The sequence below is a fragment of the Solea senegalensis genome, linkage group LG13 (genome assembly GCF_019176455.1).
Source record: "Solea senegalensis isolate Sse05_10M linkage group LG13, IFAPA_SoseM_1, whole genome shotgun sequence".
Classification (NCBI taxonomy): domain Eukaryota; kingdom Metazoa; phylum Chordata; class Actinopteri; order Pleuronectiformes; family Soleidae; genus Solea; species Solea senegalensis.
Window position 1 is genome coordinate 17,870,906 of NC_058033.1, and position 27,530 is coordinate 17,898,435.

The window sequence follows — 27,530 nt, forward strand, 5'->3', positions numbered from 1 at the left end:
AGGTCTGAGGAAAAAAAACAAAACTTTTAGCAGTGTGCAGTTTGTGATCACAAATTTCAGTGGGAAAATGATATATTTAATAAGTGGTTTATTCTAATTTTGCCTGTATTTGATTACTTCTGCTGAGTGATCTTTTCTGCTTGATTTTCAACTTGTTTTGTTTCTGTACATAGCAGAGGAGATTAGTTTTCTAGTGTGTGTGTGTGTGTGTGTGTGTGTACTGTATGTCTGAGAGTTGTGGTGCTGTGGATTTTGCACGTTCATGTTCTACCTAATTAAACGTGACCACATGAACGCTGCGTTTCAGTATGGCAAATACAGACTAAGCTCCAAATATTGCTGGAATGATTTCATGGAATTAGCTTCTTTCTTTTTTTTTGCTTTTGGTTTTTATTATGTATAGGTCAATTTATCAGGTGGAAGGAAATTTCACCTGTTGCCCTCACTCGCTCTCTGTTAAGGTGCTGGAGGCTGATAATAGTTTAAGTATAGTCTCCCGATGTCTTTTCATTTTGAAAAGTGAAATGTGTGACAAGATTTTCGCTTTCTACTGTTATATGTAAGTTGTCATTGCCAATGAAGTTCCTTGAGGCGGTTTTATTCTGTTTCTTTCTCCTAATAACGGTGGTGTGAAGGCGTGGCATAGTCAGTGAGCAGGACAGACAGGAAGTGAAAGTGAAATTTGACAGGCAGTGAAGAATGCATTTCGTTCGCTCCCTGACTAACAGGGGTTCACCAAGCCTTACTTGATACACTGAACCCTTTTTTTTTATTATTCAGACACCTTTTTATATGAGAAGAATTTACAAAAAAAGAGATTGCCTTATGAGCAAATGAGTGTCTGGACAGAAGGAACATGCATTCTCTTAGACAAGCTCTTGCATATGTGGTATATGACTAGAGCTGCAACTAATGATTATTTTCTTCATCGATTAATCTGTCAATCATTTTCTCGATTAATCGTTTGGTCCATAAAATATCAGAAAACCTTAAAAAATGTTGATTGGTGTTCGTCAAACCTGGAAATGATGATGTTCTCAAATGTCTTGTTTTGTCCACAAACCAAAATAATTCACTTTTAATGATTTCTTTGTTATCCAGAGCAAAGAAATGAAGAAAATACTCACATTTAAGAAGCTGAAACAATCGGAAATCTTGTTTTAATCGTGAAAAAAGCTTCGAACCGATTAAGCGATTATCAAAATAGTTGACGATTAATTTAGTAATCGATTAATTGTTTCAGCTCTATATATGACTTCATGTAGGTTAATACTTGTGTGTCTCATGGTCTCTTCTCTGTGCTGATGTCCTCTGGAAACATGACAACTCTTCATATTCAGGTTTGAGAGCAGCTAAATTACTTGTGACAGTATACAGTACATATATAGGTTTCTTGATTAGTAACACTCACACTAAAATTAAGTTTTTATCTTTAAAGGTCAGGTGTGTAAGAATTAGTGATACTGCAGATTGTAACAAACAGAGGACTCTCTTTTTCCCTTTCCCAAGGGAACTACAGTGTGATCTTCAATACCAGAAAGGATATAAACTGTTGCAGTTTCACGTTCGTAAATGCTGTGGCTGGTTTGTCTGTGCAAAAAGTATATAAATAAGGCTTGTTCTAAGGTTACACAAACCAAACCATTTTTATTCTGAAGCAGTTATACTCTAGATCTACTCTAAAATAACTTGTGTGTAGAATATCGGTAGCAATTTCTGCCAAAAAACATTCCTACATCTTTACACACTGGACCTTTAATGTCGACTGCAGGTTGCAATTTGAAAGTAACTCTTTACTTGCATGTGTGTCACAAACAGGTGGAAGTAAACTGTGCAGGTTATTGTAGTTAAATTACTGGAAACAGACAACCACCCAAATAAAGAAGAGACGTGACCAGAACCAGGTTCAGTGAATAACACCAACTTCAAATGATATCAGCATTGCATTGTGGGTGCGTGCGTGACAGAGCTCTGTAGCTTCAGGCCAAACCAGGTCAATGAGGTCAGTGCAGTCTGTGAACAGTGTGTATCATTATCCCTGGGGGGAGGGTTGAGCTGTTAAAGTGACTATTGCTACACTTCCTCTGCTCCACACACACACACACACACACACATCATCCATGTGATATTAGGGAGTTCTAGTTACGTGCTGTATTTTCTTAACAGCTTGTTTGAATGTGTTATGTTTCATAGTTTCAAGTTTGGCTAAATTGGTCTCGTGACACAAAAACATTCTACTTGACGTCTCTTTCTCTCCTTCACACACACACACACATATATTTTAATACTGTACTGTGTATTTAATGCAGAGTGACCTGGATGATCTCGAGCTGGCCATGAGTGGATGTTGCATATGAAAGCACTGTGGTACCGGTGAGCTTTGTGAGCAGAACATGGGACCTGTGTGTATTGATGTCAAAGAAAGTTTTGAAAAGTACTTTTAGCGTTGAGGTACTATTAGGTCTCAGACCGGTTACATTTTAAGCTTCCTTTTGTAGAAGGCGGCTGGATATCTGCTGTCCAGTTAGGAGCTTGCATTTTTTCATCCACAAGTCTGCGTTTGATAAGCCCATCTGACAACCTTCAGCTCTCTTGACTTTTGACAAATGTCTGTTCCTCCCTCTGTAATGCAGAGTTGTTAATACCACTACTATAATTAATTGCTATTGTTATCATTATTGCTACTGTTGTTACTATTACTACTGCTGTTACTAATGCAACCTATTGAAAAATGATTACTGTTATCCATTTTCAGGTATGTGTCTGTAATACCAGACCCTTCCACACGATGTCAGTGTGCTGTGGAGCATTTTCATTACAAATTGGGAATAATTTGTTTGTTGACTTGTGTATCCACATCTAATATAAGAATAATAAAACATGGTTTAATGAATGAATCTGATTTTGGCAGTTTTAATGGTGAGAAGTCTCTGTGTCTCTTATTAGTGGGAGTGAAGTATTGTTTTTGGTGGCTCTGTCTGTCTGTGTGCTTCCGCACTTGCTTGCAATATGAGCAACAGAGGCCGATAGATGCTTGTTATCAGACCTGGGCATGGCCATTCTTGACTGACCCACAGTAAAATGAATTGGAAATTAGAAAATAAATGTTGTTGTGGTGTAAAGGACTATAACTTGCTGGTATTTATAGTTTGTGGCCTCTGGGGGGCATCTGTCACAATGCACAAGACTCCAGATGTTTCTCAAATTCAATTCTCTGCTTCACTAGACCTGCTCTCCTTCATCACAGCCGCCCCCAAATTTGTCACGTTAAGAGGGTAGGGCATCGTCATAGTCCGGGAGGGCAGGTCAGGTCTTGTCTTTAACCTGGATCACTGCAGTTCTGACTCTACCATCCTGCCCTAGGACGACCTGAGTGACATGGCCGACTGGCCGACGTGCTCTCGGCTGTTGTGGGTCCACTACCATAACAGTGGTTCCAGGTTGCAGCTGGGCCACTTAGAGCGGGTTTGAAGAGTTGGGAGATAGTGTTGAATGAAACTTCTCCAGAAGTGGTCAGCCAAAACTTGAGTATGTCTCTAGCAACGTCGGCTCAGCAACTCTGTCTGGCCATATATTACTTGTGAGAGTAAAGGATCCAGCCACCCCATAAGGAGCAAGTTTGGGGTCACCGGTGGCATCCGCTGCATCTGTTGACACGTAGCCTAAAAGCTTGGAGTTTCCCAACTATGTTGTTTCTGTTCCTCATGTGGCCCCTTGCCCACCCCTGCTCTATATGGTATTTTGTGAACACAGTGTAGAAGCAAGTCTACAGTTCGAAATTAAACAATACCATGTGTCTGACTGGTTTACTGTAAAACAAATACAACAGAAGTGCCATTAACTGTAAAAAGAAATAGTAGTGTTTGTATAGAGGCAGCCATCGTGGAATCCCATGTCAGAATTAGTGAGTGTGCGCCATGTTTTCAGGTTGGAAGGGTGACCCATGACCTTGGACATTTAATGTTCCGAAAGCATTAGCCCATGAATGTGCTGTTCATGCAGTTTAGGCAGAAGTTAGTTTGCTCACAAGTAGCTGTTACTAGCTCTTAACTTAAAGGGTTGTTCTTGTCTTATGTGAAAAAATATTTTACAAAAAAACATACTCCAAACATACAATGCATACAAGGAACAGAAAGGGACTCGACAGCTGTTTTCAGGGGCCACACTCTCAGCTCAGGGCCCCAAGCATGCCTGCTTTACAACACTGTTGTAATAGCAATGGTATTGCTTTTCTAGTCGAGATGACCACTCAAAGCTGCTTTACACTACAGTTTTGCCATTCACCCATTCACACCCATTATGCATACAGTCGCCATGGGGTTAAGTGTCTTGCCCAAGGACATATTGGCATATAGACAACATGAGGAACAACATTGGAAATCAAAGTCTTCCAGTTCAGAGAACTCACTCTACTACTGAGCCACCTTCACCCCAATAGTTGTCCACATGAAGCAGTTAAAGATCCCCCTTGTGGCTAAAGAATGAGCTGCTCAACTGCAGCCGATTAAGTAGATGAACTTGAGTGATTGCACTCAACCACAGCCAGGGGGTGTTATGGCAACCTGCTACACTGCTCAGATAAAGAAGACCATCAATCCCTTGAAATGATCTATGGACTGTCCAGTGTGGTACATGAGATTAGGCAGGCATAAGATAGAGGAGGTGGCTCTTGGTCAAAGGAGGTGTCTCATTTTTTATTTTATTTTTTAAAATCATGTTTCTGTTAAATTTAGGGTAATTTAGTTCAGTTAGAGTCACTTATTATTAGATTTGTTGCCATCTTTATTTGTAAATACTTTGGGCTAATAAAACCCCTATATTTTTCACTTTGACCTGCTGACCTTGATTCATGCTTAACCTGGTCCTTCACAATTTCCAAATGCAGTCTCACCCTGTACTGACTGCAATTTGGTAGCAATCAATCATTCACCCCACACTCCACTGCCAGAGTCTGTGTCCTGGGTGAGAGGAATCAGCCACTATCCTAACTGCCCTCTTCAGGGTCCTGGGAGATTACAGTTAGTCACCTTCTCTGCTTAACAGATAATACACTCTGCCCTTACCCCTGTTGTTGGCTGCAGTGAACCAGATGGTGATGGAGGAGGTGAGGATGGACTCCGCGATGGCGGTGTCACCATGTACAATAATGTACACCATTATTGTTACTGGCAGGTTGCTGAGGGAAGAACATCCTATGCTGAACGGCTTTTTTTGGTGATTGAGCTAAAAGTGAAATGACTCCATAATGTCAACTAGGGAGTCTCTCAGGGCGGAGCAAATTAGTGGGGATGGGTTCTAAACCCACAGCCATCTCAACGGTTTTAAGAGCATTGAGCTCCGAATTGTTCAAACTGCACTAGGACGGTGATCAATGTCTGGGTCCAGTGAGCGTGATGTCATCTGCAAACTTCAGGAGCTTGAGACAAGTGACTGTTGGTGTAGAGAGAGAAGAGCAGAGGAGAAAGAACACAGCCTTGAGGGGGTCCAGCACGGATGGTCTCGAGGTTAGAGTCTTGCCTTCCTAGCTTCACCTGCTGCTTACTGTCAAACATTAAGTCTGTGATCAACCTGCACATGGAGTCTGGGAGTACTTGTCTTGGACAAGAGCAGAGAGAGTGGCGCTGAAGGCAGAGCTGAAGTTCATAAACAAGATCCCAGTGTAGGTTCCTGAGGAGTCCAGCTGCTGGTGGATGAAGTGGAGAGCCAGGTTACAGAGCAGTTGATAGAGAACTGGAGTGTTTATAGTCCAGCTGACAGAGAAATAGTTGATATGAAAACATAAATAACATAGCAATAAACAGCTTTAGGGTTTATAAAGTGGTTTAGTGTGTCCACGAATTATTGGAGGTAGGCTAGGCTAATGTTTATATTAGCATGTATATGACATTTCGCTAGCATATAAATCAAATTAAGAATGTATCTTCTTTTTTTTTACCTGGGATTTCCTTAGATGTGAAACCAAGCGAGTACTCACAGATGAGTTATTGTTTCATGTGTACTATAAAAAAAACCAAGAGGATTCATTTCAATAATTGAACGCAGTTAACGTTGTTTGTTTACTTCCAGTGAGCTTGTTGGACAAAACTAAAGTGTGTGTGTGCGCGCATGCCGTTTCTCTCTTGCCCTCCCTGACTTGTGTGGTTTGTGCGCTCTCTTTCAGTGTCCACCAGTGTTTTCTGTGGGTATTGTATTTCTCTCTCTCTCTCTCTCTCTCTCTCTCTGATCTTTAATCGATCACTCACCACTTCCGTGTGTCAGTTGTTTTTTTCTTTTGTATTTCTCTGTTTCTCTGTAAAGATTTACTAAAATGTTTAAAACATCAAGATGCCTTTTTTGTGCCAAATTTGTACTTCACAGGAGAGAAACTGTGTTTAAAGTTTAAAGAAAGCCATTAAAACAGTCTTTGAATTGAAATATACTTGTTGTGTTGATTCTACATCCTTTCCATGATTTTATAAAAATAAACATCTACTTCCTCTGCTCTGCAGCCCATCTGATGTCTTCTGCCTCATAAAAGTCAGACTGTTGGAACTCCCCCAAGCCCCTGGCCAAGCCCTGTGTCTTGTACAGGGGAAACACATTTGTAGGGCAGTAGATATACTTCTCTGTTGGGACCCTGCTTTACTGGCTGGTGACAGAACCTGCACAAATGACTTGTTGGCAGCTGCACTGCTGACACTGCTGACATCCTCTGGGTGACGTACAGCACGTGACCCTGGCCACAGACCCAACGCATCAAGCTCATTCCTCATCCATATGTTCTGCTGATGGGATCAGTTACACTGGGCACGGCAGAGCTGTAAAACACATAAAACACTATAACATACAGTATACACAACAAGAAAACACATATAAAACAATGTCACCAAAGTTCAGACCTTCATCGTGGACAGTGTTGTCCTTTGTTTCAGTACAGTATAAGTGTGACACAGACATTAAAAACTGACATATGCTTATTATATTGTGTCTGAGAACATTTAAGAAAATAAAACATTTACCTTGAGAAGGAGACAGGGCTGCTGCAGGCTCAGGTTCTGCATGGAGTTTGCATGTTTTCCCTTTGTGTCCAAAAACATGTAATATGGGGTTTAGGTAAACTGGTCACTCTAAATTCACCATAGATGTGATTGTCAGAGTGAATCGCTGTTTGTCTCTATATGTGGCTCTGTGATGGACTGGCGTACCCTGCCTATCACCCTGTGTCAGCTGAGATTGGCACAGCACCCCCGCGGATAAAGCGATAGCAAATGGATGGATATGACACTAACAGGATAGCATCTGTGCTATCATTTTTGCAGGTTTGCAGTCAAACTCTGGCAGTGATACGACGCCACCAGTAGGAGGCAGTAAACACCGCCCTCCTGCTCTCCGCCTGTAAGTCCTGGCAGAGGGCAGACATTCGCCCAGGACACTTTCCCCGTGTATCAAAGCAAGATGGCAGCTGTTGTTGAGAATGTTGTCAAACTGTAAGTGTTGGACTTTTACTTAAACCTTACGGCAGTAGTTGACCCTTGCCGCGGTCATATCGAAGCGACAGTCTCATCCCGACACCAACTGTATCGCTAGCTAGTTTAGCCACTTTTCCATTGATTGTAGTAAGGTTAGCCTAAGCGTCGTATGTGATCACATCCTGGTATGAGAGTGAAAGTTAGCAGATACGCAGTTAGCGTTTCTGTAACAGCACCCTCGAGTCTGTGTGTCTCGAGTCTCCTTCTAAAGTATGGCCACGTTTGACCACAAATATATGTAAACATGACATGTCTTTTTAAACTAACAGTTAGCGCAGCGTTGACGCCATTCAAGCACAGCTGCTAGGTAGCGCGCACGCTAACAGGCTAAAGAGAGTGTAGTTGTTTACGTCGTTAGCGCAGACTAAAGTGATTGGACAGTTAGTAATGAATGAATGAAAGCCCTGACACCGCATGGTTATCGCCTCTGTAGCCTTCACGTTTATTGTTAGCATGTAGTAATCATTTTAGAAGTGTGAATCTGGAGTTTTAAATAGCCCACAAAACTGCTTGTTCTAAAACGTGTTTCTTTTCCCGCTGTCTGTATTTTACGTGGCTGTACACATAAGCGTTTTCTTTTTTCTTTCTTTCTTTTGTTTCTCCACCTTGACTAACAAATGAAAATGAGATTTTATGTTTTTACTGACTTGTCAACTGTTTCACCTATTTATTTAACTAGCCTTCCAAAATCATTAAATTAATTTTAAACCACTGCCCTTTTAAATAAGGTTTAGTCAACAGCTTATAAGATGTTAAAATTGTGACATTGATATTGAAATATTTCAATTCTGGTTCAATATAACTAATATATTTAGGGCTGATGGATTACTTGTCGATTAATCAATTAGTTGATTGGTCCATTAAATGTCTGAAATTTAACCATCTCAAAAATCTATAATCTGCTCTATAATATTAAAGCTTGTTTTAATATTAAAAACACTTAAATCGATTATCATACTAGTTGATGATTCTTTTTGTAATTGATTAATATTCATCTAATCAATACATTGTTGCAGTCCTAATTTAAATACCTGTTTATCCCTGTTATGCATGATCAGAACAGACAACATGAATTAATAACAATAATACACATAATTTAAGTCAGTAAACAGTTTTAATTACATAAACAATATTTAATTGCACACAGACATATTGCAGTGAATGCTACAGATATATCATATATTGTAAAACACAATTCTAAAAACATTCATAAATGTTACTTTTTGTTTTGTTCCCAATTTTTTTAATTTACAAGAATTCTGATGTAATGTTAAATAAATGAATATACTTCCCTTCACGGATATATTATTGTTATTATTGTTGTTAGTATTATTATTATTGTTATTATTAATAATAATGATAATAATAACGATAATAATGATAAAACAATTTCCATGTATTTTACACATATCTGTTTGCTTATCTTTGAACATCCTGATTCTGATTCCGTGATAGTGTACAGTGTCCATCAATGTATGTATGATATTTTAGGGATGGGCATAAGTGTTTGATTATTCTTGATTATAAAGAGTCAGTTACTATGACAATTTGTAATATATTAAAAATATACCAAACAAATGTTTTATCAATGATTGCATTTATAATATCAAATATTTCTACTCCAGTAATGACCTTCTTGGTGGTGTATTTAATTTCATGAGGTGGCAGCAGCAGCACTCATTAACTTAATGTGTGTTTGCAGAAGTGATGACATTTTGGCTGGAGTTTAGAATATTTGAATATACAACAATAAATACAATATTTATAGAAATATATTCGCAAGAGATATTATATGATATAATATACTTGCTAGAAATGTACATCTCTAATATTTACGCATGTCTATGTGCGACTTATTTATATTCCTATATGGGTGTATGTATCTAAATATGTCAGTTTATGTTCATGTAAAACATGAAGTGGATGAATTTATGGGGTTGTGAGGGACTTTGAGTTGAGCTTCTGTTTGTATATTAGTGTAACTGTGTTGTGTTAAATTAAAATCAGATTTATTGTATTTTCATAGAATGAAATCACAATGCATTATCTTAAGATACTTCGATTGTCCTTAAAGACTGAGACCTTTCAATATTTAATTATAGAATTAGAGCAACCCAACAGCTCACACAGAGCAGTGTTACCACTGTATATATGCGGCATGCAAGTGTAAAAGCACTTTTGCTTCAATTGGATTGGAAGAAATCTCTGGTAGAAGCAGACTCAGAAAACGTGTGTCATCAAGTGAGCAATAGTTTATAATGAAAACATATGAAGAGGTGAAACACTTGATGTAAGAGATTAGATACAGTCGCTTTTTATACGATCAGGGGAAAAGCCTGGCAGATAATTGCATACCGACTGAATCCATATGTAGCCCAATATAGATACTTTGTTTTTTTTTACAAAACAGAATTCAAGAAGGGAAAAAAAAAAGTTGTTTTAGAAGTTTTTTCATGACATTTGTTTGCTATAGCAGTATTTGGCCACTAGAAGGCGCTAGATTATTCTGCACACAGTTATTAAAGAGTTGTTGCCAGCATTAAAGTCAGCTGAATGGAAGATAATATGTTTGCACCTGTTTATTGATGTCCAGAGATATCACAATTCAGAAATACATGAGACGCTGAATTTATCAGATACACAGTGTGGCAAATCATGCATTTATTTAGATTTTCCATGTGTCCATTTGAATATAATAAAAACAAAATAAAATAATAATAAATAAAACATAGTCTTTGCCATATAATCTGTGTTAACTTCACAGCTCCGTGCTGTTTGATACATCATTTTGGATACCATCTCTGGATAATCAATACACCTCATGAAGGCACTTCAGAACTGTCCTGAAACAGTCTGTCCAAGTATCAGAGCTTCATCATCTAAAACATTGTCCAAAAATGGGAACACCAATGTGACAGAAACACAGATGACTTGAATGGGTATTTTATTTATATTAGACTTGATTGACACCAACTTTGGTCTGTTAGAATTAAAATAACATTGAATCACATGTAATCACATAATATTTTAATGCAGGGTATTAAACTGAGGGAAAATACATACAGAGCATCATAAATAAGTGTATTACATGTTTATTTCTGATCAGCGTGACAGTCCTGAACTGATTGAGCAGCAGGAATAACAAATCTTTGTTGTTTAGCCTGGTCCACTGCACAGAATACATGGTAACTTATGCATACACATTTCATGCTTTTGAGGCTAAATTCAACCATAATAACTGACATAGCCCGGCTTAATCCCTTATTCTAGTTTTGTGCAAAAGGCCCCAGGAGTAAATGTTCAACAGTTGTATTTAACATCAAATATACTGTCAAATTAGGTTTTAAAGTCAATACTTATAAAACAATAAAGTTGCTGATAACTAATGTAGGCAAAATGGGAAAAAATATGTTTGATATGAATACTATACACAGTAACAAGAGACAATGTACAATACAAGTAGGATAAAGGTGATTGTGTGTGCATGTAATTTATTTATTTTCGTCTGAAGAAATTCAACTGTAGGACTTAAAGTAATTATTATTTTCTTAATTGATTAGCCTGTTGATTTGTTTCGTCCACAAACCTCAAATAACGATGTTCTCAAATGTCTTGTTTTGTCTGTAAACCAAAAATCATCAATTTTAATGGTTACCTAGTGATATAGAGCAAGGAAATACAAGCCAATTGTTGCAGATGTTGGATTACAGATTAGTCATCGAGTCCCTCTGTCACATATTTGTGATGAAAACAAGGCTTGCTTCTGTTTCTGCTGATGACCAAGCTTGTTGGTTGTTGATGTAGCAACAAAAGGGAACCTTAAATGGCTCTCTATGGCTGAAAAAATAATCCAAATTTGATCGAAATCGCAATATGGCCTACTACAATTTTCAAACCGCAGAAGGTACAATATTTGTTAAAGCCAAAGGTGTGTCAAAATATTATATAATAATATAATATAATATATAATGATGTAAAAATAATCATCACCTTTGATATCATGACTCATATTGCAATCCCTGTCTAAATAATTAGATATTTATTCAAAATCATTCAGCCCCAGCGCTCTCAAATTTTATGACATGATGTAGTTTATAGACATTGTCTATCATCTGTCAACAATACAAAGAAATAGAGAAAAGTGATAGCGGTTACAAATGTTGTAGTAAGGCTGAAAATATTGTAATTTTGCCATTAGCTGTTATAACCTCAATCACACTGATTTGTAAATGTATTTTGCAACATGAGATTCAACATGGGACAATGTGAACATTTCCAATATACTTTTGCTCACCTAAAAATGTTGCAAATAATGATATCTTCTAAATTGTGTATCAGATCCAGATGTAAATACCTGGAAATAAAAGCTGAAATGTTCATTTTTGTCCCATATTCCATCTCATGTTTTCTTTGGAAATGGCCTCGCTGTTCAAATACTATAGGAGGGCACTGTATTAACATTTAAGAATCTGAAAACCCATAGTATTGACCACACTCTCCCTCGCCTGGGCATGGGCTACTGGGCTCTCCCCCTGGAGCCAGGCCTCGGTGTGAGTCGCTCGGGCCACTTTAAAACAAATGTGTATTTCTGTTGTCAGTGTAAAACTTTGGAATTCTCAAAAGAATGATGGGTTGTACAAATATTTTTCAGTTTTAAATATGTATAAAGAAATTAGACAATATGCACTTGAAAATTGACTGGATGTTTATTTGTTTTGAGTATGTGAAAAATAATTTGGGTGTTTTTAAGTTTGATGTTATTGTCATCAAGGGGGTAGTTGCTGGTGTAAGTAACGAAATGACCCACAATCTACTCTCCAATCATGAAAAGTGTGGAACTGAAATATGTATTTATTTATATCAATGTCATATTGTGTAATTGTGCACTTTCATGAAAGGAACAAATAAATAAGATAGTTGATTAATTTAGTCATTGGCAATTCATTTAATTATTGCTGATTTTTTTTAATGTAGTAGGAATAGTCACCACATCTTTTAGTAATCAAGCAAATAATTGAATACTCATGCCCTAGTTTATTGTAGGACTGCACTGGTTATATAGCAAGCTACTGATATTTCTTTTTTTGTTTTATTCTGTCAGTCTGGGCGAACAGTACTATAGAGATGCTATGGAGCAATGTCACAACTACAATGCCAGGCTCTGTGCTGAGAGGAGTGTTCGAATGCCGTTCCTCGACTCTCAGACTGGTGTAGCTCAGAGCAACTGCTACATTTGGATGGAGAAGAGACACAGGGGACCAGGTGAGACATATTCACTGAGTGTCTGAATTTAAGACCTACCCTGTTTAGATCTCATAGTAACATCTGTTTTGACAGACAGTGGTATTTTTTTAGTTCTGAATGTAGGCCCAGGCAACATTCAGATATACAAGATATATTGGGATATGACTTTGCACACAGTTCATGAAACGTTTTTATCTGGAAAAGCTTCGAAAGGTTTTGTGCTTCTCAAAGGAGAGTGACACTACACAAAAATCTTTGTGTATTTTGACTGTTTTACTGTTCCTTAGGTATGGCTCCGGGGCAACTCTATACTTACCCGTCCAGGAGGTGGAGGAAGAAAAGGCGGTCGCACCCTGCAGAAGACCCACAACTTATCTTTCCTCCTGTCAAGTCAGGTAGAACTTCAGCATTCTCTATTTTACCATGTCACTTTTTAAGAAAAAAGCTATAAAGTTTTATTATCTTCAGTAGGGCTGCAATGATTGGTCGATTACTAAATGAATCGTCAACTCTTTGTTTGAGTTTGTTTGTGTTTTTTATCATTGAAACAAATTGTCTCAACAAAGAAATCATTTAAACAGGTTCATTTTGTTTTGTGTAAGGCACAAGACATTTCTATCATCATTTCCAGGTTTGGGAAACACAAATTGAGAAAATAATTGACAGATCAATTGATTATGAAAATAATCATTGCAGCCCTAATCTAGAACATTTGAGAAAAGATTTCAGTTAACAGGCTTGTAAACATCATTTATTAAATTGAAAGTTATTGTTGCATGTTTTGTTTTTCTTCTTGTGTTGTATTTATAGAGGTAGATTTAGGAGCGAAGAAGGATGCTGTGTTGTCGTCAGATGGCAGCAGCCTAGAGGCTCTGTTGAAGGGAGACTCCTTGGACAAACGGACGACCTCAGAGCTGCGAGGGTCTGAAGAAGACTCTAACCTGAGCGACTACACTGTGGGACTGAACCCTGCAGCTCGGATTAAAAAGGTTTATTTATTCATTATTTTCTTTGGCATGGCAGGTGTCGAGAAAATTATTTTACTTCCCTGTCATTAGTTGATTATTCTCATTGCTTTAAACAAAGAGAATTCTGGAGCCTGATGACTTCCTGGATGACCTTGATGATGAAGATTATGAGGAAGACACACCTAAAAGGAGAGGCAAAGGGAAAGGAAAGGTAAAAGAAATTATAATAATAACAATGATAATAATAATAATAATAATAATGGTAGTAATTCCTAGAATAATTGTGTCAGATCTGTATCCTGCAGGCCTTGAGTCACTGGTACATGTAGAATGAGGACAGAGGTTAAGAAAGAGAGAAAAACTAGGTTAATTTTGTCATTATGTGATTTGATTGCAAAGAGAGAGAGATATCAGCGTTCATATTTACCTTAACAACAAACATTCCAAATGGAGCAGCAGTAGACAAGCAGCTTTTGTGTCCCTTCAAGCTTAAGAGCCAGAAAGGACTGTCTAATAGTAAGAACTGGAAAACATAGTCTTAACATATGAGAGACTTCAGTTGGCATAAAAACAAATTTTCTTTGTGTCCCAGCTGGAAGCCATGTTTTCACAGAGAGTTACCGCTCCCATCTCAAACTGGTTTGCGGCACTGGAGATTATATGGCACTGGAGTCATTTCTGATTATGTGTTAGCACCTTTACTCTTGACCGGAAACGTGAACTACTGTTGAGTGTAATGACAGTTGTGTCCTCAGGGTCGAGGAGTGGGCAGCAGCAGAAAGAAGCTGGATACAGCAGCACTGGATGACAGAGACAAGCCGTACGCCTGTGACAGTGAGTCCTGATGAGTGAAAGCAGAGCATGTGAACTCAATCACAATAGAGGTTCACTGCACATGTTAATAGCTATAATAGGCTAGCAGTTAGTCCTCAAAAAAGGCTTTAGTTTTCGAGCTACCCCTACCCGAGTTAAGTAAAATACAACCATGTTTTCCATATCTCATATGTGTCCCGTTGATGAAATGGATGGTTGTGGAACTTTATTTTTGTGGGAAATAAGTTTTTTGGGCTATTGTTTAGAACTGCCCTAATATCTGAAACAGCCAAATTAGTCTTGTCTGGACAGAGGTAAGGTGACAAAACAGCTTGTAATTCGATAATGCTCACTCAGATCTTCCTCAAATTTGCTGTGGTATGAAGTAGGTATCTGCCCAACATAACTAGAGAGTATTTTTTTTTATTTATATACTGTAAATTTCGGCCTATAAGCTTTGAACCCTGCGACATATACAGCAGTGTGGCTAATTTATAGATTTTTACTGGCTAACGGCCACCGGGGGGCAAGATTATGTGCTGAAGAAGAAGACTTCAGTGGCTTTAGTGCGCAAGACAAAGATGAAGACAGCGACCAATGACTTTTCTGGTAGGCTAAAGGGTTTTAATTTAATAACCAGGCGTGTTACTGTCGTGTTGGTGCCGTGCAGACCACAAAAAAATTGAATGCTTGTGCAATCGAGTAAATTATGGAATCGTCAGCATAAAAATGTTATGAGGTAGGCGAACTTTGAAGATAGCGTCCTATTTGCCAAATAATCGTTAAACTATGTGGCAGCTTTTGTAGAGATGCCGTTTTTATCTAGCAAGAGACTGATCCCCAATTTCAAATGCCTTGAACAGGTCAATGAACTGGGCAACGCAAAACCTTTTTGGCACTAAAAGTCAGTAAGGCTAAATCGGGAAGACTTTGGAGCAGAGCCATGCTATCAACAATGATATAGGCTGATTTTGTTGTGATCTCCACTACAGACTGCAGTTTCTTTGCTAGGTCAGCTTTTGTGGTTTTCCTGAAATCTCCATCATCATAGAAGAGAGAGGGTGGGATGGAAGGCAACTTGTGAGACATTGCCTTTTCCAAAGACACGTCTTTTTGAGTTTGAAGCGGCCAGTAGTCTCCTGAAGAGCACCTGAATCAATTTGAAACTTTGAAGATTTACTGCAATTCAATTGTAATTTTATCATTTGGTGGTGGTTTCTTCTTTCGTTTTTCTTCTTGCCACATAACATTGGCAATCCTCTGTGTGTGCCAGTTTAAAATGGCAGTTGAGGAGGCACACCAAAGAGCAATCAATCCATGTTTGAGAGTGTGAATGGAATGTGGTTCTGTATTTTGTTCATTACCCTATTGACTTCAGAGGGTGATATGGATTTCATATCCCAAACACTAAACAATGAATATATCTCTATCAGGAAGGGATAGCTTCTGGTAAATGGAAAGGATATTGACTTCCAAGAGATTTTCATTTTGTTCAAAGGACAAGGTTTTGTGTTATTTCACTATGAAAAATAATTTACTTCCTCCTATTCATCACTCTGTTTAGAAGTCAACAGTGCATAATCAAAACAAGTTATCAACATAAATTCACAAGGTACCTGACTACACAAAACTATAAGTGGATCAGAGCTTCCTTTGGAAAACTGGACTGCACAATGTAACCCTTTCACCCCCAGATAGTTCTTTGTTGGCTCTGTGAGGTGCATCACTTCTTCAGTTGATTTCTCCAACAATGCATTTCTTGAATGGAAAAATTGTTGTGTTTTTTGGTTTACAGATTGTTGGTGTTGTTTAACGGTTACTTGGGTCAAACCACAGCAAATTTGATGTAAATTTGAGTGACCATTATGAAATGATGGGCTTTTTTGTTCCCTCACCCCTATCCGCACTAGCCTAATTTGGCTGTTTTCAGATATTATACTATTTAATTAATGGGACACATATGGGATGTGAAAAAACATGGTTGTATTTTTGTTCTGTCAAATGTCAAACATTTCTCATACCTGAAATATCTTGGTCAGGGGCAGGACAATTTCTTCCACTTGGTTTAGTCAGACTGCTTGACTTTTATGAAGTATTTTCACTGCAGTTAGTTAAGCAGGACAGACGGGCTGTCAGTCTCTGAACCTGTTTCTCTGAGTCTCTGTCTCTCCTCTCCTTCTCTTCTCCTTTTCAGACACTATCAAACAAAAGCATATTTCAAAACCTTCTGAAAAAGGTATATTTCTCTCACTTTTCCTTATTGCATTGTCTTATGTCCTCATTGCCCATTTTTCCTTTTTATTACTTTGTAGCATTTGCCCCTTTTGTAGTTTGAGTAAAAGTTTGTGTTCTACCCCATTTACTTAAATGTAATTAAAGAGATTTAGAAAAGGTCAAGACTGTTATTATACCCCCTAATTAAACTGTAGTCTCTAATCATTTTAAGATATGATCCATTGCAGGCAACAAAGATAAGCTGTGCCTCATGAAAATAATTTCCCTGTCACTGTGACCCAGAATTAGATTATCTAGAAGCAGGAACCTTCTGTTGGTTTTCACCTCTGCTTTTTTTTCTCTCGTCTCACTACTTAATGTTTACAATCTGCCTTAGTTGAGTTTTTTCTTTTCCTTCCCACCAAATCTGCACCCTGTGAATTCACATTCTGTGTTTCATGTTTTAAAGTGACAATATTTTTCTGCTATTGTATGCATTCAGTCTGCACACAACTGAGCTGTGTTTTCTGAAACTTTACCAAGAAGCTCTGTAGAAAACCGATCACTTCTTCAGATGATAGTTAGAGGAAACGGGGCAGTTCATTTCCTCTTTGAGAGTGAGACTGAAGAAATTATGGAAGTGAAAGAAGAAGTACTTGGGTGTCAAATGACAAACCTCACATTATCCCTATGACACCGACTGCACACAGTGGTGTCTTTGTTCTTTCTAAAGTCAGGCAGTGGCTTCTCTTACTCAAAAGAAGCCACTGCCTCAGATCAAACTCAGATTACAGTATTAGGAGCAGTGTAGAGCTATTTTTAGAGGTTGTATTCTCTCATGTGTAATATAGAGACAGCTGTGTGTAAAGTTAAATGAGTCAAAACAAGGACATTTCTTTACATTTATTTTAGTGGTCTTTAACATTAGTGAAACGCTAATGAGGTGCTGCATGTCAGTTGTCGTAAATTAAATATGCTACAGTGAGGGTAGGGCTGCGTGTTATAGATTTTATCTGTGATAAGTGCCTATCATAAGTATTCACCCCCTTGGACGTTTTACCCTTTTATTGCTTTCATAAATCAATCTACCATTCCTGTGTAGCTTTTGCAGTATGCTTTGGATCATTGTCTTGCTGGAAAATAAATCTTCTCCCTAGCTGTAGTTTTCTTGCAGATTGAATAAGCTTGTCCCCCAGGATTATATTTCTCTATATATTTTTGTTTCATTAACATTACTTTGTTGAAATCTTTTTTGACTTTGACATTAAAGAGTTTTTTCCAATAAATTTTTGCTTGAAAAAAGTAAATTTTTATTGACTATGATTGATTTATGAAAGCAATAAAAGGGTAAAACATCCAAGGGGGTGAAGACTTATGATAGGCACTGTATATATACATATATATGTATATATCTGTAGAGATGGGAGTATCAATAATATGCCCACAGATGTTGTTTCTCTGGGCTCATCAGTAGTCTTCCTTTGAGATGTTTGCACTTAAATACAATCAATAAAATAGCTACTCTTTATGATAAAATAGAGATATTACCTTTTATTTCAGATTAGATGTGGTTTATTTATTTGGCTTTTTTATTTTAAATTAGGGATATTCACATTTGCTCGAAACAATGAATTTTTTGCTATAACACAAATAATTAGACTTAAAATTAAAGAAATGTTGTCAGTGCATTTTTTTTTATTCTTTTTTTTAAATTCAATATAATAAATATGATGATTATTAATACTTTTAAAAACTGGAAAAGTCATCATAGATGCCTTATCACAATGTGATGATATCCAAAATCTAAGACCAAATATTGTCTTGTGTCACAATATGGATAAAATATCGATATACTGTATTGGCCAGCAAGTCATAAAGATACAGTAGTATTTCCTGTCTGCAGATGTATAGCAGTGTGAGAGACTCAGATGTTATCTGTCTGTGTCTAATGGCGCATTTCCACCGGCTCTACTCGCCTCGCCACGGCACGATTACGTTGCATCTCCACTACAAAAAAGTACCTACTTAACGTGGTTGGAGTCATCATTGCATGGCTGAGTGAAACTGCAGTGACTACATTTTATACGCAACACACACGCACACAAGTAACTAGTGACTTTACCCCAGACTTCTGTAGTTGTTGGAGATTAACCCACGTTTTTAGGATTGTCAAGTAGTTTTAACTTATCTACAATTCGGCATTGTTCGGCTTGATTTCTGTCCACACGTCTCCGGATTACAGCCTCCTACTCCACAGACTACAGTGGCAGCGGTCTGTGATGCTGCTCGCGATCAGCGGCGCTGTCCCTAAATACATCACTCCACCTTAAAAGACTGCTGTTAAATATAGAGTTTTCCCTGGTAGTTGTTGGAGATTAACCCACGTTTTTAGGATTATTAAGTAGTTTTAAGTGATCTACAGTTCGGCGCTGTTCGGCTTGATTTCTATGTGGGTCATCTCTTCCTGTGACGGGATTGGCAGTCTGACCAATCATCGCATAGTACCTACTACTAGCATGCTTGGAACCTCGCCCAAGCAGGTACTAAAAATAGTACCTGGTACTAGTGGAAACGCTACTGAAACCGTGGCGAGGCGAGGCGAGGCGAGGCGAGGCAAGGCGAGGCAAGGCGAGGCGGTGGAAATGCACCATAACTACATGTTTACCACAGAGGATGTGATGACGTGTCTGAAACCATCTCCTCAGAGCATGTTCTTTGTTTTCTTCAACCTCTTCATCTTTAACTCTAATATCATTGCATGCACACATGACATGTCATTGTGCCTATCATTTTATTAAAGGTGTAGTTCAGGTTTTGTTGAAGTGTGATTGTGTGAGGTACTGACACACATGCATGCCCCCTGCACCAAACACGAGCATAAGACAGGCAAACTCACTCTCAGTGAAACATGTCTGCCATTGGGGACATCCAGTCCAATTTATTAAAAGTGCAGTACAGTAATAAGGCAAACATTTATAAACCTAAAACACTAACGGTGCATATCACACATTTGTAGTGAGAAGCAAACATAGGACACACACGGCACACTCTCACACTGAGTAAAGGAGAAAAGATAGACTTAAAAACTGGAAGTGATGAGGCCTGCCTTATGTGCATTTGAAAACTCAAACAACAACACAAAATGCATGAATGATCTTCATAAAATGTTTTCTTCTTTCATGTGTTCTAGGTCATATCTACGTAGTTACAAAGGTTAAAGTGTTCAGGAGTGCCCTGCTCTTGAAGTGCCTAAACACCTTATTTTGTATTCCTTGCACTTTTTTTTCTGTAAATCCAACATGCTACCTTTTATCTGTTTGAAATTGGCTAACCAATTTTTTCACTTTGCACGGAGCATCTGGAACAAAAACAATTTCCCCCTGGGGATTATTAAAGTATTCTGATAACCAGACTTGAGCTAAAACACTTGAAGTGTGTTCAATCAGAGCACCATATCAGCTGGCATAGAACAGATGTTGCACGGATTAAATTTCCGAAAGAAAATCTATCTCGTGTCAAGGCTCTTTACAGTCTTTATGAATAAATTGATGTAGACTTTTCCTGTTTAGCTGCTAGTATGGCTGGACAGTATGCCTTATAAATAATATCTGGATATTTAGGCTTTATTCACACATATGAGATAAATCGGGACATACATTTCCACAGAAGTTGTTCCTCTGGGCTCATGAAAGGTTTTGGTGCTTCTCAAAAGAGAGTGACAAAACACTGTAAATATACTCTAAAATAAACTGTTTATTGTTTATTATGTGTTCAGAATCAGAATCAGAATACTTTTATTATCCCGAAAGGAAATTGTTTTAAAAACATGCAGGTTTGACAGTAGGTGTGAGTGTGAGTGTATGGTTGTTTGCCTCTCTGTGACCCTGTGATGGACTTCGCTCTATGTCAGCTGGAATTGGCACCAGTAGCCCCCTGTGACCCTCATGTGGAGGAGAAAGCATCAGATGATGGATGGATAGATGAATGGAAAATGATTCAAAAACCTGCCCATTAGTCACCTCCCTCATTGTTTTCATACATGCTGTGTTTGTGGTTTTGGTGGCAGTCTGTGGAAAGCGTTACAAAAACCGTCCCGGCCTGAGTTACCACTACGCCCACTCCCACCTGGCTGAGGAGGAGGGTGAGGAGAAGGAAGAAATGGAGATTAATGAACCTGCCTTGCCACTGCCTGACGAGCCTAAAAGTAAGAGACATGCATTTAATGTTTGAATCAGAATCATTTGCCTTGTTTGACTTTGCAGTAACACTTCTGTCTTTAATTCTTTTTTCAGCCCCTAAGAAAGGCCCAGATGGTCTTGCGTTGCCTAATAATTACTGTGATTTCTGCCTGGGAGACTCCAAAACCAATCACAAGACGGGTCAGTCGGAGGAGTTGGTGTCCTGCTCTGACTGTGGACGCTCCGGTAAGGTCTGATGTACTGAGGAGGATGATGTACTAGTGTGAGTATAGTATATGTGTAAAAATGATAACAAACTTTTGTGCCTGCAGGCCACCCATCTTGTCTACAGTTCACACCTGTAATGATGGCTGCTGTGAAGACCTACCGCTGGCAGTGCATAGAGTGCAAGTGCTGCAACATGTGTGGCACATCAGAGAATGACGTGAGTTCACCTGCTTTCAGATATGAAGTACTGTGAGTCAGCAAGATATATGTATGTGTATGTATATATACACATACATATACTCAAAGTATTATATTATGAAAAAGAACTTGATGTTATTCACCTAACCCTGTTTTTTTAGTGTTTCTATAATATAATTAGCAAACTACTGTCACTGTCATGTCAGTATACTACATGGTACTATTATTTAAAGTTTGAATATTGTTTTTACCATTGTACCTCCATCAGTAATGATGGGCCAAGGCTGTATCTGACAGCAGCAGCTGCAGTAGTGAGTCTCTGTGACCCACCACATGACTAATGGGAGCTCTGCTAGATGGCAGAACACATACATCTCTAACTAACTGCTGTTTAAAGTATGTTAAGGTTAGATTTGACAATTTCACTGTTGTCTCATTGATTCCAGGATCAGCTGCTGTTCTGTGATGACTGTGATAGAGGCTATCACATGTACTGTCTCAACCCTCCCATGTCTGAACCTCCAGAGGGTATGTTCACATGTTTGTTCCACCAAAATAACGAATGCACACACAATGTATTCCAACATTTATCAGCCTCTGAAAGACTTCAATCAGACAACAATGGAGTTCAGCAGGTTTGGATTCATGTGAAACTGCTGCCAGTGTGTTACAGTTCATCTTAGACATTTTAATTTTCTTTATAAATAACCTCCCAATAAATACAGTTCTCATAAGTAGGTGCTCAACATAAAAAGAGTTCATATGCAGTGCCATGATATTTGTAATGTAATTTCTTGGAAATTGCTTGATAATCATATAATACAACAATATTATTTCTAGAGTAATATCCAGATAATAACTTGGTCTTGAGAAAATTAACTAGAGACTACCACCAGTTTTACCTGCATATGGAAATGGAGTCAACAAAGTAGTTAATAACCATGTTGTGAAGTTGAGTAGTAGTTATTGTGCGATAACTATGAATCAACTACTTGGGGCCAGTGCTCCATGGAGTTTTTTTCTTTCTTTCTTTTTTTTGTAGCACCAAATCAACTTTCTTTATCCTGAGACACTTCATATTGTAAGGTCAAGACCTTAAAGTGAGAGAAACAGAACCGAAACAATTCACACTCTTTCTACTTCCTCTCAGGGCTGCATGACCTTACTATTACCATGTTGTAATTGAGCAAATGTTTTTAAATGTATTTATATTAGACACAATTTGATATCTCATAATTTAAAAAAAAAACTAATTCAGAAAATGATTAATTTGCCAGACGAGGTTTTAAATTATTATTTTTATTATTAATATTATTATCATCAGATATCAACAAACACACCAAGAGCCCCCAATATACTAATAATGCTACTTCCCTGACGTCTATGCTACCACCCTCTACTCATAACTATTATATTTTTTTCATTTTGCACAATGAAGAAAATGTATAACTGCATCTGCTGCGACATCACTACATTCACTACAAAAGACGCTAAATTACCTCTGTATTTGGGCAAATGGAAAAATGTATGTAGCAGATGTATGTAGTGGTTATTGGTCCAAGCATTCCCGATACGTCGACATGTCAGGTATCGGCAAAAAGTCTCATATCATACAGGATTTTATAACATTTAGCCAAATTAAGTGCTTTATGAATCTCTGGAACTAATGTTTCTTCTGTGTTGTGTTGTCACTCAGGGAGCTGGAGCTGCCATTTATGTCTGGACCTGTTAAAAGACAAAGCATCCATATACCAGAACCAGAATGCACCACCATCATGATGGTCGTTCCTGCTTCACCCGCCCCCCCCCCCAAAACACATACACATCACTCAATTGTCCTGCAGCACTGTAGTTTACCTTTTAGCACAGATAAAAGCTGAACAGCCAATACGGTCGTTTTTCAAATCTAATAGTCCGCTAGACTTGGTACGATTGGGGGTTGCGACATTCAGCCACTCCGAGTTTGCTTTCACACTGCACTTCAGTGACATGAACCGAGCCTTTTGAATAATGTATTCCTCCTCGCCTGAGGTGGCGCTGCATTAAGAATTATTGAAGGAGAAGACAACAATGAAATGTATACCCACAATGCCCTGCGTTGTAGTGTGCTTCCTGCATTTGGTTCACTTGAAGCGAAGCAAGGCCTACGTTTTTAGGCAGACCAGAGTTCGCTTCTTTGGTGCAGATGAGACGGTTGCGCATTCACACGTACCCACAACAAACCAGACTTTCCGAGTAAACAAACTAAGATTTGATTTAGAAGGGCTGGTGTGAATGCACCATTCATTGTGAAAAGAGAAGTACACCGTACCTCACTGGCCTCACTCGAAGTCACATATGACTAATTCCACTGTTCCAAGCTCAGATTCAGCCCTTAAGATTTCAATCATCACCTCTTTGCCACACAGCCAATTTAAGCAGTATTGACGTTTAAATTACCTCTACTTCAAAATCAATTCACGGCCAAATTCAGCTTTCGACACCTTCACTCAGCATTGCTTAACCTTTATCTCTATCCTGCAGTGTATTGACGTTTTGGCTAGGGCAGAAATAGAGCTTGTTGGACTTACATAGCATGCAAATGCTTGCTTAAAAAAAGAAGATATTTTATAATATTTATATATTTCTATGGTATATAATAGTGTTAAGTATATTCTAATTGGAAAAAGAATGAAAGTCATGTGATAGTCTTTATATAAGTGTCCTTCTCATCATTATGGGTAATTTACTTTTACATTTAAGCAGACACTTTTATCCAGTGACTTACAAGGGAATTAAGTATTGAACTCTGAGCTTGAACTTTTTCTACAATCTGCCAGGGGTGGAGTTGAATTTGTGTATGTCTGCACACGGGGTACCGGTCTTAACCACTGAACTACCCGGCACCTGGCTTTTTTATGAAGCTGCTGATATTTGATGATTAACATGACATTTAGCCCCAACTCCTGCACACTTGAAAAAAATTGTGTCCGTCTATCTTGATACTTGACTTGAAAACTGTCCCCTTTTTGACCCATCATGAAAAATAAATATTGCATTAACAGCCAGATATGAGGATAAAAAGCTTTCATTGCTGTGTTCTAGCAGTCAGCCAATCATGCAATATCTGATATCTGCATATGCTGTGACACCTCTAGATTGTTCTATTGTAACTGGAGATGGACTGATTGCTGTCGAGGCCAGGATGAGAATGACTTGTCTGTTTACGCTCTGAAGGCAATAATGTGTGAAACTGTACATTATAGCTGGCTCTGTATTGTAGAGGAATATGTATATGTACAGAATGTCCTATGGAAAGCTGGCTGGTTTTGGTTGAATATGCAATAGTTTTGTTCTGTGGCAAAGAAAAAGTCTGTCTGAACTGCAAGAAAGTGCAGTTACTTACCTCAAACAGAACAAGTATTTAAAGAGCTGAAAGATGCTGTAGATAGACATGTTAAAGGCAGAGGATTGAACAGTAGTGTTTGCTTTAATAAGTGCTTATTCTATACTTCAACAAGTACATGCTCCGTCAACGACTGCACTCATATATGTAGTCGCCTCAGCATTAGGTCGGCAAAGGTATGTGGAAGTGGTATATTATCAGTTAACCATGCTATCATGTTTTTTCATTAGCCAACTAACAGTTACTAAGTATAACCTGGTTTATTTCCTCATCATGTTTTAAACTTCCTGTTGAGTAGAGACAGATATCTTTGGTTGTCATGGATGTTTGCAACATTTTGGGATTTAAGTGGATTTAAATAACTTTGTTGTTAATCCTGTGATCAGTGGAGCTGCTCCCAAACCTTGAAACAGAAGTAAAGCTCATCATGTGTTTAAGATTTATCTTTAAACACTGAACAGTCAAGTAATGATGGACGATGTATGCAAATTCTAGGCCGCACTCAGACAAGAGTTTACACAGCAGGTGAAACATCTGAAACGTAATGGAATGTTTGTTTGACTTCAGGAAAATAAAATGCTAAGCACTATAACTTGGTAATGTTTTCATTTCCTTTACTGTTAAACATTAGTTGTTTGTTAAATTGGATCAGAATAATCCAGAATAATCCAGAATAATCCCCGGATCTTTTACACAATTTGACTTGTCAACCACAAATTTTAATATATTTTACATGTAAAAGACCAAAGGTCTTAGTGAGGTTGTATGAAGTGCTGACACATTCAGTGCTGCCTCCACTGACCATGTGTAAATTCAAATGTGTTATTTTTTGACTTCAGTGTTTTAAATCCTTTGTTCAGATTTACCTCAATGACATAAACTGACCACAAGAGACTGCAGTAGATCAGCAGCTCCTGTGTCTCAATGAGCTAAAATCACAGATATGGAGTGGGTGGTTTAGAAACTTCAGTTTACGAAAAAAGTCAATGCACAGATGCGAGTAGACGTTCATGAAAAGGCATCGTTTTCTCCATTCACTCGAGTTGTAAAATCTAAACTTCGGCTCATACAATGAAGTGAAAACCAATCAGCATTGAGATTCTCTGACTGGTATCAGGTGATGTCATGTCTGTGTCCAGCTGCCAGCCAGACTCTGTTGTTTCATGATAGACAAAAAGAAAGTATCATAGTATAGTAGCTCTATGACACCTGGTCTCTCAGCGCCTTTGGTGTGACCTTAGAGTAACAGTGAGATAAAGCAGTGAACATACTGTAATTAGTAGGTCAGCTCTCAGATAAGCAGCTCCCTCTCTGGCACGATGGATGCTCTGCAACTCGTGAGCAGTAGACTCTGCAAAAGCATTTCCATGAGAGACTGGATCAGACAAAGATGTGTGAGCAGCACATTTGCATACTGAAATTTGTGCTGGGAGCAAGATGGTGTCAAGAAGGGCTGCCACAAGGGACGAGTGTGAGATGGGAGAACCATCAGATCTGAGAAAGCAACAATGACGCCAGAGAGCACCAAAGTCATGAACAACACCGAAAGCGTAACAAGAATCAGTGTAAATAGTCATAGAAGATCCCTTAGACAGCTTGCAGGCCTCCGTTAGAGCCACAAGTTCACCTGCTTGTGTTGAGAGATGGGATGGAAGGGAGGCAGAAGCAACGATGTTGGAATCCGTAACTACGGCAAAACCAACGTGAGAAATGCCAGTGCCGGGGTCACAAGAAGCGAAACCATCCACGTAAAAGACATAGTCAGGATTAACCAAAGGTGTGGACATAAGGTCAAGTCGAGGAGTGAGGACCTCTTCCAGTGCGGCAACACAAGAATGGGGTTCCCCACCAGAAGGGAGGGGCATGAGGGTTGCGAGATTATATAGAGTTGAACATCTGTGAACGTAGACGTCGGGTAATCCCAGAAGAATGGTGTTATACTTTAGCCACCTAGCTGAAGACAGATGAGATGAGTGCGCATATCATGAAAGATGGAGATGACACAATGTGGCACATACAGGTGTAAGGGTGCGTAACCGGTAACCTCGTGAACGGCCGCAACAGCTTGTTCAGACGCTGCAACAGCGCGAAGACAAGGTGGAAAAGGACAGAAGTCATGCAACCTGCTCGCTCATCCACGTAAAGGTGAAAAGGCTGGAGCAGATCAGGTATTCTCAGAGTTGGAGATCGTTGTAGAGCCAGTTTCAGGTCCACAAACGCTTGATCAGCGTTGGAAGTCCACTTGAGGTTGGATGTAATTAGGCATGTTTGATCCCTCCAAACTCCACTGGCTTGATGCAACTTCTCACATTGAATGCAGGCAGCTGGCCCAGGTCCTCCAACCACCTTTTACAACGAGGCAAGATGTCCTTGGGCTAGAGTTGCATGATACTCACGGTACCCACTATACCCCGCGGTGCCAAATCGTAACGGTTCCTACTATACTAGAAATTCTACACGACGGTACTACCGTGGACTACTATACTACCGGTGCCAGTTGTTGCTACATAGCGGCCGCCTCCACTCTCCCCCCGGTTTTTCACTGCATGCTACTCCTTTGTAAACAAACCCACATTGCAACTACTGCAACCGAACGACACAGCTGCTGAATGATTGGCTGTTTGCTTGTTACTGGTGACGTTCTGGGATATGATAGGCTGTTTCTGCACGCTGGGTCCACTCGTCTGTTAGCTGATTGACTATTTGTGTGTTTCTGCCGGTAAGAACAAACATGAAGATGAAGACAGCTCCGCTTCGATAGAAATTCTTTTCAAATCAAACATCAAGCTAAAGT

The 27,530-nt window shown here is 38.7% G+C and overlaps 1 protein-coding gene across 7 annotated transcripts; it reads left to right on the forward strand.

Annotated features, from left to right (window-relative positions):
* Positions 1-7,382: 7,382 nt before the first annotated feature.
* On the forward strand, positions 7,383-25,325 carry LOC122779634 (zinc finger protein ubi-d4-like). Of its 7 annotated transcripts, none has more exons than XM_044042173.1 (12): positions 7,383-7,466; positions 12,610-12,770; positions 13,040-13,147; positions 13,563-13,741; positions 13,839-13,931; positions 14,464-14,554; positions 16,728-16,769; positions 20,814-20,951; positions 21,040-21,171; positions 21,258-21,370; positions 21,798-21,879; positions 23,048-25,325. In XM_044042173.1, the coding sequence occupies exons 1-12, from the start codon at positions 7,435-7,437 to the stop codon at positions 23,128-23,130; spliced, it is 1,254 nt and encodes a 417-aa protein (XP_043898108.1). In that variant the 5' UTR covers positions 7,383-7,434; the 3' UTR covers positions 23,131-25,325. The 7 variants fall into 7 exon arrangements, with proteins under 7 accessions (XP_043898108.1, XP_043898109.1, XP_043898110.1 ...); XM_044042174.1 differs by having other exon boundaries at positions 14,476-14,554; XM_044042175.1 differs by lacking the exon at positions 16,728-16,769 and having other exon boundaries at positions 14,476-14,554.
* The last annotated feature ends 2,205 nt before the right edge of the window (positions 25,326-27,530 follow it).